The 12,859-nt window shown below is 45.3% G+C and overlaps 1 protein-coding gene across 18 annotated transcripts in view; it reads right to left on the bottom strand.

Annotated features, from left to right (window-relative positions):
- The window catches only part of Trerf1 (transcriptional regulating factor 1), a 203,651-nt gene that overhangs the window by 9,751 nt on the left and 181,041 nt on the right, over positions 1 to 12,859 (bottom strand). For 12 of the 18 annotated variants that reach the window (XM_047558824.1, XM_047558829.1, XM_047558825.1 and 9 more), the window contains 2 exons: positions 7,659 to 7,747; positions 5,163 to 5,336 (listed from right to left, as the gene is read on the bottom strand). In XM_047558824.1, the coding sequence (XP_047414780.1) occupies positions 5,163 to 5,336; positions 7,659 to 7,747 (263 nt within the window). The remainder of the gene's footprint in view (positions 1 to 5,162; positions 5,337 to 7,658; positions 7,748 to 12,859) is intronic. The other 6 variants (XM_047558834.1, XM_047558836.1, XM_047558837.1 and 3 more) reach the window with 1 other exon arrangement.

The raw sequence follows: 12,859 nt of genomic DNA, 5'->3' as shown, positions 1-12,859 counted from the left end.
CCCTGTGGTGCAGGGAAAGCAGGCCTGGCTCAGAGTTCTCCTCCTCTGCTCTTGTCAGAAAATGGAATAAAAAGGAGAGAAAATGGAGGGGAGAGTCTCTTTTATTTATCATGTGCTTTTTCTTTTGTCTCTGGCTACAGACTTGCAGAAAGCAGTGTAGTCGAGGTTTCGGTTTACTTATTATCTCCTTCCAGAGGCATTTTATAATAAAAAAAACCAAGCAACATTTTCCACGAAAATGTATCCTCTTGGCTACTATGCTCTCTCTCCCCACATCAGAACAGGAACCACACAGAGAATTAACAGAAGGTCCCTCCCCGCCTCAAGGTTAATAAAACAGCAACTTCCCAGAGCAACCGGGAGTGGGTGCCCTGGCTGCTGGGATGGAACACAGGGATCCAGGAGCCCCTCATTCGACCTCTTGCTTGACTAACTACTTAATTCTTCTCTCTCTGTCCTTGTGGAGTGGGGTGGGGCAAGGGCTGTGGCCCAGGGAGCAGGAATTCTATGTTATGTTCCCCTCATTTCAGCTTATAGTTTACAGTTTACAAAAGCGTGCAGTTACAAAGGGCCGTGCTGGGTCACTGAACAGGCCGAAAACAGTCCTCCCATTTTACAAAGGAGGAGGCGAAAGGTATGTCCAGCTGCCTCTGTCCCCATTAGGTCATTTGTCTCTCCCAGGCTCTCCTCGCACACCCACTGCTTAGAGCAGTTTGCCTTTTCTGAAGTGACGTAACTGGGCAAGTCTATGATTCTTAGAACCTAGAAATTCCAATTTCCAAGAAGAAAGATTTCTGAAGAGTATTGGTTCTCTGGGATCCAGCAACCACAAACTTCCTCTCTCCAGTCTGGTTTTGGGGTGTGTGTGTGTGAGAGAAAGACAATACCAGTCAATACAAGGCATCTAGCACCCTCTGACTGTTCCAGTATTGTCCACAGGTAATATCACACATAAGCATATTTGAGATGATGTATTAACAAGGTGTATTTAAGAAATGGTTCCAGTTTTCTGAATGGTAATTAAGATTAGTAAGGATTACATTTGCTGGAAGACTTCAATGAACACTGATGTTGGTCTTAAACATTTCACAGTGTTGCATGATATAAGCTGTAGGTCTCTTCTGAGTACAGAACATGCAAGGAGATTTCACTGAGGTGGTCTTATTCCTATAGAAAACCACCATTTTTCAAACCCAGAATTTCAGGCAAAACCATGTTATAGCCAACTCAAAAGGCTTCCCCATTTCTTTATAGAACTGGGATTTTGTGGTCTCAGATACTAAGTGGACCATGGCCTACAGTTTTGGCATTTTAAATGAATCACATAATTACTTTTAATGAAAATGGCATTTGTTTCAGGATACTTGTTATAATTATTATTTTCTCACAATGCCATTCTTTGGCTTAAAAACTCTTAGAAGAAACCCTCCACATAGCCACAAAATTACAGACTAAATTATTCTGCACTATGATTATGTATGCCTCAGGAATTTAGATAGATTTTATTTCAACTGGCAATCTATACGAGCCTGCAAAATGATTTATCATCAAGCCATATGGCTCAATGAAGTGACTAAGAGATACATAGATAGGAGGACAAAATTCCTAACATGCAGAACTCTGTATCAACAAGTTGGCCATTTTATGATGTCTTGCAAAATGAAACATTTAGTAATAATCCACAGTTAGTGGGAAGTGGGTAAATAGAGGGTAGGGAGGAGGCTGTATATTTAACATGGAGCCCAAGCCTTGAGTACCCACAAAAAGTTTCACAAGGAAGATGGCATTTTTACTTCTCAGGCATGCAAAGGAAATTCATGGTATGAAAAATGTCAGCACACAAACCCTCAGCAACCCAAATCTGCTCAAAGACACAAATCTGAGTGTTATGGTCACTGCTGATAATGATGATAATGTATAGAATGCATGTATCAATCAGGCAACACACACACACACACACACACACACACACACACACTTCTAGTTCTCACAACAACCCTGTAAAAACTCCTTTTTTAAACATCCAAGGAAACTTGCCAGAGAAATAATCTTCCCAAGGTCATATGATTACTAAACTGAGATTCAAAACCTTGCCTAATTCCAAAATCTCAGCCATCTTCACTCCTTTGCCATGAATGTCCACAGGGGGACACTGGTCCATCTGTAATTAGCCTAGAGATCCTAAACTCCCCAGCCATTGTAGTTAACTGTCCCTGGCCTACCCAGGCACACTGTCACCTATACCAGGGGGAGATCTGCCTTTGCCCTGGAGCCCAGAGGCAGTTAATTGCCTGGGCTGATTCCTTGGAACCAGCAGGCAGCCCTAGATTTGCCGAGTGGGGAACCTGAGCATGCGCAGCGGGTAGCATGGTGTGGGCAGCACACGTTCTTCCAACCTCCTTAAGAGAAACCCCAGGTCCCCTTCTGCCTCCAAGGGAGGAAAGGCCTAAAAGGGCTCAGGCTGGAAGTCAAACTATCTGGCTGACCTTGCTATGTCAACCTCCTGGCCACCTGAAGAGCAATCGTTCCTTACAAACCCTTTAAGTCCTCAAAAATCCCAGTGCTCCGGAGTGTTTTCCTGTGTGTTCCATTTGGGGGGAAATGCTCACCTGTTCTTTAATAAAACATTGAGGTTACATGATCAGGAGAGCGGTCTCAGCTGTCCCAGACAGGCCCAGGGGACAAAGGGCAGCACCATGTCCTAGGACTGTGCCTTCTGTACCCTCCCCGTTCTTCATCTCTACTTGGCAAACTGTGTTTAGAAGGCTGACTGTGCCCACGGTGCCCACAAAAAAGCTGGGAGCATCCTGTTGGCTTTAAATCAAGATTTTCTTGTTTCTTTGGGCCTGAGTCATCTCTGCACATAAGCTTTTTGCTCTCCCTAAGCTCGCCAATGATGAGGGTGTGGATGCTTCTGACCCAACCTGAGACTGGTTCCTGGGAAATGAGCCCAAGAAGGTGTGGCCCCCTGGGCACCCTGCTCCTTGTCTGAGGTTATGGCCTGGACCTTTCTACCCACCTTTAAAGCAACACCAGCCAAGAGGGGCCTCTGCCTCATGTGGTGACATCTCCCTTGTGGCACTCCTCTGCTCCACATCCCACTGTTCATTCCACCTCCCCCCAGGGAGTTCACAGGGAATGGGGCTATGAACCAAAGTGGCTCCTACCTCAGAAAATTGTTCACTCACACACTGAACAGCTATTTATTGAGTGCCTCTGCAGTACCGAACCACACGCTGTCCCAGGTATTTGGTAACACCCAAGTCTATGAGACACCAATTTACCTTAGGAAACTAAATCTTCTGACTTTGCCCTTTCCCAAAACATGATACAGACAGAGCCCAGAACATTCCAGAATTGGAAGGGACTTTCCAAATCACTAAATTGTCCGCCCTCTTTTACAGGTCAGCAAGCCTCTAAGTTAGGTCCTAGGTCTCTGAGGCCACGATTCTTGGTGCTTCCTTGTTTACTGTCTATTCTACTCATTTGGAAAGCAATGCTGTGTGACCCTAGGCAAGTCCTCCCTTCCTGGATCTCAACCTTCTACCTGTGAAATGGTGGGTCCGGATGAGCATCTGTATGTGACATTGTGGTTCTCATCTCATACTGCTTTTAAACACACTTGGGGTTCATGGTAAAGTTTCCACTTGTATGTGTCACATGACCCAACCAGAATATATACTCTGGTGGGTGGAGAGAAGGCAGACTGGAGTTTAACAACCTTGCTGTTTACATCCACACATGTTACTATTTACCTTGTGGGGACTCAATAGCTTTTAGTGGACTGAACCAGATAAGGTCATCCTATTTTTTTAAACGTTTAGGCTGTAGATGAGCAAAAGGCAATTCTGTTCTGACTTCACGACTTAAACTGAACAAAAGCCCTGGTCACAGGAAATCCTGAATAGGGAATACTGCCACTTCTGATTTTAAAAATGGCAACACCATTCTAATATGCAGTTCTCTTATTTCCTCTGACATCTGGACCCACCTATAAATGTATATGTGTGTGTACTCCACACCTAGGATCAATTCTTAGCTAGGAGCTTGGGTTTTGATATATTATGAGTCCAAGCATTTTTATACTTCTCTAAGAGAATATGCATTTGACTGCTCCTAAGTATTCCATGAGGGAATCAGGCTCAAACAACATAGTCACCAGCTGTATGACCATGGCCAACTCACTTATGCTCCATGTCTCAGTTTCCTACCTCACAGAATTGGTATTAGGTAAACTGTTTTTGATTAGAGGAGTCAATGATATCTGCAAAGTGTCTGGCACAATGCCCGACATACAGACAGTGCTGTTCAAATGGCTGTTAAAAGAAAAAACCCCATGTATGTACTAATAATATTACTGGGGCACAAATGGGACTGAGAATATGATTATAAATGTTCACATAGTTCATGAATCCCAAATGTTTCTGTAGATGGTGATAAAGACTACAGTTTAGTAGTCTGCAATAAGACACACTTTCACATTCACACTCATGGTAGATGATGTCTTCCACAAAATGGGAAGAAGAGATTTCCCTTGGGTATGAATGCAGAGCAGAGTTAGTTTATAAGGATCTCTACTAAAGCCATACATTTGGGGTTCAGAGACTGTTTCCATCTTAGGTGTTTAGTATGTACTTAATTTTAATACACAGAAAACTTTAGATTGTCTGCTAATGAAGGAAATCAAAGCCAGAGATAAACGGTGATGGAAAGACTGAAATCATCCACACACTCTTACCTACTTTTTAAATGACCAAGAGATCCTGGTACTACCTAGAGGCCAAAGTCCCTCTTGTTCAAGCAATAGAGACTGGAAAAATCCTAGGGCTCCCACCTTTCTGAAGTGTCATGTTCTCATGTATCTGTGACATGGAAGAACCAGGGAAGCATATTCCAGAGGCTAGCACACCTGCTTATAAACCAACGCATGGAACCTGGGACCGACCATCCTGGTTTTACTCTCCTGGCTCCTACCTGCTTCAAAGCACAGTGAGCCGTCCCCTTTGTAACTAAACACCGGGCTAGAGGTCCTGCCTTCCCTCTGCTACACCAGGAAGCCAAGTCCTGAGTCCCACAAGGGAGCAGGGCCTCTGTCTCCCCTGATAGCAGCTGCCTGACTATCTCCATGGCAAAGCCAAACCAAACCCCAGCCACTAACTGACCTGGGGTTGGGGTGAGAGCGGGGCCAGCAAGGCAGCCACCGGCTTGGTTGCCTCACTCACCACACAGTCGTCGATGATTTCCGCCAGGCGTGTCCGGTGTTTCCGCCCTAACCGCATTATCTTCTTCCACGTATAGTAGTACTCCACGCACTGAGCCACCGTCTTGGACTTCACCTGTCAGGAGAGTGTGTCTGAGATGCGCTCCAGCAGCGGGCAAGCTTTTTTGAATATCTGGTTTTGTTAGGACACCAACAAGTTTCTACATTCAATAAACAATGAATACAGTAAAAACCTCCTCCCCACGCCTATTCGTACTCCTGCAACTCTGGTAGCCCTTCCTAGTTTCTTGGGTACAATTCCAGGATTTTCTTTATGCAGGTACCAACAAGTGCAAATCTGCAGTTCTCCCTCCACCGTTCGTCCTGACAAGAGGTAGTGAACACACTGGAGGTTATTTTTTTGCAACTTGATTGTTTTCACAATGAAGCTTGGAGAGTTTTTGAGATCAGTTCAGAGACTATTTGTTTTTTTTTTTTTTAAACCCCCCAAAAAACAGTTGCTCTTTTTTTTTTTTTTAATTTTATTACTGCTTTATAGTTATACATAGTACTTGGGTTAGCAGCTGCTTTTTCATTTAACATGCTTTGGTGTGCTGAGCTCTCTGACTTGCTGACCTTCAAATTTTATTTATAAACAATGTTCTTTAAAAACAAAATAGGAATATAAGGCAAGAGTTATGATGACAGAGCTTGGTTTCTGCAGGAAACAAGTCTTGCCCTCTTAATCCCCCAAAAGGCAAGGGTGGCCCTTATTCAAGAGGTGTGGGACTGTAAGCTCCTGACTTCCAGATTCTGATTTAAATTTTGGAATATTTGCACAGACTTTACTGCATCCTTAATCTGAAAATCCAAAATCTAAAATGCTCCCAAATCCTTAGGGTTCCTCAACCTGATATGTATTTAAAAGTGAAAACATGCCTTTGTTTAATTCTTATATCTCCACACTCAGGTGGGGCTCAATCAGGTGGGTTTTCTGGAGGCAGAATAAAGGGTGGCCCTGTCCTCAGAGTGGGGAGGGCACGGCCACCTTCGCAGTGAGATGAAAAGCCCTCTTCCCTTCTAGGCTGTCTTTTTTGACGTGCAGTTGATATCTAGGATTCTCACTAGAATCTCCTTAGGGAGTTAGGACACTGTCCTTAGAGAGCCCTTACTTAAAAACCTGCATCGCCTGGCAGGCACAGCACATGCATCCATTGTCACAACTAGAATAGGCCTTTCAAGGAATGAGGGGCAGGCCTGAGCTGAGGTCTGATGTGACTTGTCCTCCAAAGGTTCAGAAGCCGGGGTGGTGGTGTTAGGAGACGGCAGAATCTTTAAAAGGTGGGGCTTGGTGGGAGGACCTAGGTCACTGAGGAAGGGATGAAGGAAACTCTCAAAGAGCAAGAGCAAGTTGTTATAAGAATGCTCTGGCTTCCTCCTCAGGACAACATCTCCCACTTTTGCATGTGTTCCTGCCATGATGCCATCTGCTGTTTGGCTCTCACCAGAGGCAGAACCAACACGGCTGATCTCAGGCTTTCAGCACCTGAACTATGAACTACATAAACCTATTTTTCTTTATAAAGTTTCCCAGCTTCAGTATTTTGTTAGAGTAATGAAAAGCTGACAAATACACCAGATTGGTCCTGGGGAAAGGTCACTCAAAAAAGGTGGGAGCATGGGAACTGCTCAGCCCATGGGCCAGCAATGGAGATAGTGGCAGCAAAGGCAGGGCAAGGTCTTGGATTAACAGCTGAAGACACTTTACCCTAGGACACTAGGACCAACCAGGAGCCAGTGGGAGCTGTCACATGTAATCCTGCTCTTTGTATACTTGGAACATCCTTAATAATCCTTCATAATGCAATATGGCTCCAACAATCATCAGTTTGTTGAAACACTGAATCTTTTAAACTTTTTAGGTGAACCCACCTCTCAGCTGAAGCCTACTGCATTTATCATCTGTTGTACAGAGTGTGATTTTTACTTATAAAAAGTTTTGCTGTAAAATGTTGTATATGGCAGGTATTATTCCTGCCGTCACACAACTCTGCTACTGGGTGTGGACAGGACACATGTCCTCCCCTCACAATACCCCAGGTAAATTCCATCACAAACATGATAGATTGGGTAGATTCACATGGTGTAAATTAGGTGACCTGTGAACCAGAAGCCTCAGTTCTAGTTCTTTTGGCAGAATTAAGAATTACACATCTTTATTAAGATAGACCCTCAACACTACAACATCCAAAGTCTGTCTTCTTTCCCTCCATCCTCTCCCCACTACCACAACATTGTGGTTAGGCCACCCTAAACAACTACCTTTCTTCACCAGTGAGTGTGGAAGACAGATTTTGTGTGAGGATGCTACAGCTGCAACCCCAAATTTCTGAGTACCTTTGGGTGTATTATTTTTCAAATTTAATTTCAAGTGAGCAATGAGGGGAATTATACTTACCATCTTCTGTACAAAAATAAAGTCTTTGCTGTAAGTGGCTAGTGCTTTATTAAACAGTTTTCTTTCTAGGGAGGTCCACTTGTCTGTACCTACAAGGAAATACAAACTTCATGAGAACAGCTCAGCCTTCTCTCCACGTTCAGTTGGTTTGTTTAAATTATACAGTACAGCGGCCTAGCGAGTGATATGATGCATATCAAACTTCTGTCTGAGAACAAAAAGCTGGTGTAGTGTAATGGTTAGCAATCCTGACATTGGGGTTCAAATTGCAGCTATGGCCTTGACTTTGGTAAGTTACTTAACCTGACTCAGTTTTGCTACCTACAAATAAAAATAATTATAATTATCTCCACACCTTAGATTTTTGTGAAGTAAGAAGATAATGCACAAGAGTGCCCAGCTTTAGTAACTGGGAAATAGTGAGCACTCAATGAATTTTAGCTTTTCCATAATTATTATTTAGCTTTTACATAATTATTATTTTCATGAGAGCTAGCATTCACGTAACGAGAATTCTTCAGGTGTGGATGGATTCACTGTCTCCACCTCACAATGCTCATGATCTGGTGGGGAGACAAACCAGAAGGCTGTGGAGTTCAAGGAGGTAACTGCAATTATGAAGGTAAAGGTGAGTTCCAACAAGACACAAAGCAGGAACACCACACTCAGGGTCAGGGTCATAGGGAAAGTTTCCAGATAGAGAGAAAACACCTGAGTGGAGTTTGAAAAGACACATAGAAGCAAGATGGGCCACAAGGAGATGATGGGGATTCTGGGGAGAGGAAGCAGCAGGTGGCAAAGCCAGAGGCAAGAGAGAGAGTCTCATTTCATCCACTCACTCATTCACCTGCGAGATATTTACTAGATGTCTACTACAAGCAAACGATGTGCCACTAAGAGTGAGCTAATACATATGCCAGGTTCTAAGTGTTTTATAGTCATTAAGCATTAGGTTCTACTAATAACCCTGAAAGATGGAATTATTATTGTCCCATTTTACAGATGAGGAAATAGGTCTTCCAAAAATGAATAGAAGTCTAGTATGGTTCAATCGTAGGGTTCCAGCAGAAGGAAAGTGGAGAAGACTGGACAGATCTGCTTTAATGAAGGAGTCTGCTGCAGTGCCTTTGCTGGTGAAATTTGATATTCATGTTTTTCCTTCATAAAAGAGAAACTAGGATTTGCTGATGACGTACAGAATGGTACTGGCTTGTGTGGAGTAGGAAATGAAGCCGCCATCTCAAGGAGCTTGCTAGGGTCTGGACATGGTTTGAGTGCGTTCTCTTAAGGGTTCACGTTAGGGGCTTGGTCCTGAGTGTGGCGATATTAAGAGCTGGTGGAACACTGAAGAGGTGGAGGCTGGGGGGTGCCATGACGAGCCCCTCCCAGTCACCCCCTGGCTTCCCATCTCACCATGTGAGCTCCTCCTCTGACATGTGTTCATCCCACAGGCTGTGATGTACCTGAAAGGACCCTTGCCAGAGGCCAAACTATGGCTCCATTCAATCTTGGACTTTTAATCCCCAAACTCTGAGCCAAGTAAACCTCTTTATAAAAAGTACTCAGCCTCAGGTGTTTCACGACGGCGAAAGAAAATGAATAGAGAACTCCTATTCCGGGAGCACTAAGGAAGGTTCAGCTACTGCGGCTGGTTCACAGGAAACTCAGCCCCATCCTTCTGGCTTGCCAAAATCCCTACATAGCCGATTGTTTGGATGGTACACGACATTCTCCCACCACTTCTCAAAGCTCTGACTCTCCACACCACAGTATCTTTTCTCCCACCCAGGGTAGGTCCACGGTTTTCATTTTGCTGTGGTCAACCGATGGGTTGGAGAACAGGAAACCTGCATTGCCTCTTCAAGGTTCAGGCAAACTCACTGAAACCACTCTGGCAGGCAGGCACCTCCTTAGGCTGTGGGCAGCGATCCTAGGATTCTTGAGGGGACAGGTGCCTCAGTGACGTAAACTCAGATTTCTGAATAAACACCTTTTCTATGTGACTCCTTGCTGGGTCTTCAAGCCGAAGTTCTGGCTCCAGAATCAGAATATGGTCTCCACATTTGGGCTGTTTCAAACCTCTACAAAGCACTACTTGATTTCTTTAGTTTTCACTTCTAGAAGGAAAGAAGCTTTGCAGTGACTCCTCAGCAGCAGGAAGCACCTTCCACAGGCTCTGGAGGCCTGGATCTCTTTGGCTGTTCAAACCCAGCAACAGGAAGGAGAAGAGGAGGCTGGGGGCCTGGAGATGCCTTGTGGAGTGGATATGAGCAGAGGGGGTTGGTGAGATTTGGGGCTGTGCAGCAGCTCTATCACCATTCCTCAGATTCCATCCAAGATCCCAGGCCTTGGGGTCCCATTTCCCAACTGCTCCCAGAAACAGCAGAAAGAGGAAGACAGAGAGGATTAACTAGCAAATTTAGCTGACTGAGCAAAGAATAGTCACGGTTCCTTTTAGGTGTCCACAAAAATAGTGAACAGAAAAGAGGAATGAAAATAATGAATAATAATGGAAGAAAATCACCATAGTGACATGTCACACCAGCTCCTAAGAAGGTCAATCAGATATGGAAGCACACACTTGTAGTCCCAGCTACTGAGGAGGCTGAGGCAGGAGAATCACAAGTTAGAGGCAGGTCTCAGCAATGTGGGGAGACCCTGTCTCAAAATATAAAATAAAAAGAACTGGGGATGGGGGGAAGTGGCTCATGGGTAAGTGCCTCTGGCTTCCATCGCTAGTACCAAAAAGAAAAAAGAAAAAAAAAGGTCAAACATCAGATGTGGAGGTGCACCCCTGTATCCCAGCTACCTGGGAGTTGATTGCAAGTTTGAGGCCAGCCTGGGCAATTTAGTGAGGCCCTGTGTCAAAATAAAGAATAAAAAGGATGGGGATGTAGCTCAGTGGTAAGAGTGCCCCTGGGTTCAATTCCAAGTACCGCCAAAAAAAAAAAAAAAAAAAAAAAAAATACACCCCAAAAGCAAAAAACAAAACAAAAACAAACAAAAAACAACCTCAACCAGACTGTAAGTTTCTTGAGTTAGTGCAGCTATAAGACCCAACAAGACACTCACAGAACTATCAGCCTTGGAAGGCCAGCATCCTGTCTCTCCAGTATACACAGCTTCTTCCACTCCATGCCAGGCTCACCACCTAACTTCTGGTCCCAAAAGAAGCCTGTTCCCAGGTCACTCTACCACTGAGAAGCACGTCCGTCTTTTCATGTTTCTAAATGGTCTGTCAGCTGCCCCCCAACAGGAGGCAAAGTAACTTGCCGGCCCATCTGTTATGGGGGATCCCCAAGCCCCATGGGAGAAGGAGCTCTCTCGGTGGTTTCCAGGGCTGCTGCTCTGTGACAGGATCTTTCATCTTCCGGATCCCACCGAGTGCATTCTGCACAACTTGTCCTGGAGAGGAGCGGGCTGCTTGCTCCCTTTCCTTTCTGTGTCATACTCTCACTCCAAGGCTACAAGGGCTGGGGCAGGAAGTATGGCCTAGAGAGGAAGAGATGGTTTCTCTGCATAATTCCAGGATCTATGCTTAAGTGCAAAGGACAGTGCTTTGTGTGTGTGTCCAAAACGATGTCCATGAAGCCACTGGCCACTTGAAGAGCAGATTCCAAATCAGCCCAGGGTCACAGGACACACACTGCCCCTCTGATGTGCACCCAGGAGCCCTCCTGAAGACCACCTGTTCCTGTGTGTGCGCTCCTTACTCTGAGTATTTAATCCCACAGCTGCTCTTGCTGCCTGTCTACTCCCTGGCTCCAAAATCCCTCTGGAAAGACTCAGGTGACTCTCTGTCCTGGAGTCTATCAGCACACAAGCACTCACCTTATTCTTAGACAAGAATCTACACCAATCTTTCTGGGATTCTGCATCTTGGACAAAGTCCAGGATAAAATGCAAAACCGAGGCAGGGGACTGCCACAAATCCTCCCCTCTCCTCTGTCCTTCCTCTCTCTGTAAGATCCCTGCTGCCCACTCAGCAGGCACCCGGGGTTAGTGGGCTGACATCCCCCCAAACTCATTTGTTCCACCTGGGGATTCCTGGCTATTGGGCTATTATCAGCAGGGGCCCCTAACAAGACGATTAAGGCTAATGACAAAGAGCCTAATTAACTGGATAAAACTGGTGCTGGAACAGTATCCAGAGAAAAAATGCTCTGAGCTTCGGTTGCTGGGAAACGGGCTCTGGACTGTGGCTAATTTTGGGGCCATCTACAGTGAACCCGGGCAATTAAAAAGACACATGGAGGGGAAGAGAAAGTTTGAACACAGTATCTTTTAGAGGGCCTTTCTGTCTTCCCGTCAGAATTTTAAAAACTTTTTTGATGCTGTTATTGTAGTTACACCAGAAAGGCATGTTCATCATAGAAAAATAGGATTGTTTCATAGCTGACTTCCTCACCCTATAGGGTTTCCATAGAGGGTGAAAGGTGAATAATTTTTTTAGGGTGCGGAGTGAAGCAGGCTGCTACCAAAGTTCCCTCTGGGGACAAAAGAGAGGGAGGCCATGAACTGAATCCATACTTTGAACTTGTCTACTAAACATTTTCTTTACAAGTGCTATGTCAAGGGAGGCAAGGGGGTAAGTGTTAATTCTGTCCTGCCCTTGAGGGGATCATGTCTCTATCCAGCTGGAGACACGGGCTAGGCATGCCTGGAAAATGAAATCACAGTTGTGTTTCTTACAAAGTATTCTCTCGAGAATGTAATTCTGTCTCCTCATCAGGCTGGGGCAGATTCCAAGGCAGAGAACAGGCCTCCCCCATGAAGTGGGTGTTTCCTGCAGGTTTCCCTCATCTCTAGAGCTCAGGGGACGGTTTTAGGACCCACTGAGTGCCGGGGCTGTGGTGGAAGCTGATAGTGGAACCTGGTCAAAAAGTTCTCAAACCCCCTCCACTCTGTGCCCATCTGCAGAATGACCAGTTCAGTGGAGAAACCAAAGATTTGGAAGCTGCAAGCCGACTCATCACAAGCGGGCACCTCCCTGCTCTGGTTTCCCCACACTCAGACCTTCCCCACCCAATGCTAACTGGGTACCAGTGGAAGCCACATATGGGTGGACAGTGGTGGGGAGGTGCTGAGTGAGGGACAGTGGGCTGGACCATGTGTCCTGCTGTGAGCTGAGTGTTGGGAGCCACTGCCACAGCACCTTCCTCTGAGAATCTTGTACAGGAACTCAGCTCTCGGATCTGGGT

This window comes from Sciurus carolinensis, chromosome 7 (assembly GCF_902686445.1).
Source record: "Sciurus carolinensis chromosome 7, mSciCar1.2, whole genome shotgun sequence".
NCBI lineage: Eukaryota > Metazoa > Chordata > Mammalia > Rodentia > Sciuridae > Sciurus > Sciurus carolinensis.
The sequence above is the reverse complement of the archived record's forward strand: the minus strand, read 5'-3'. Positions and strand labels throughout refer to the sequence as shown.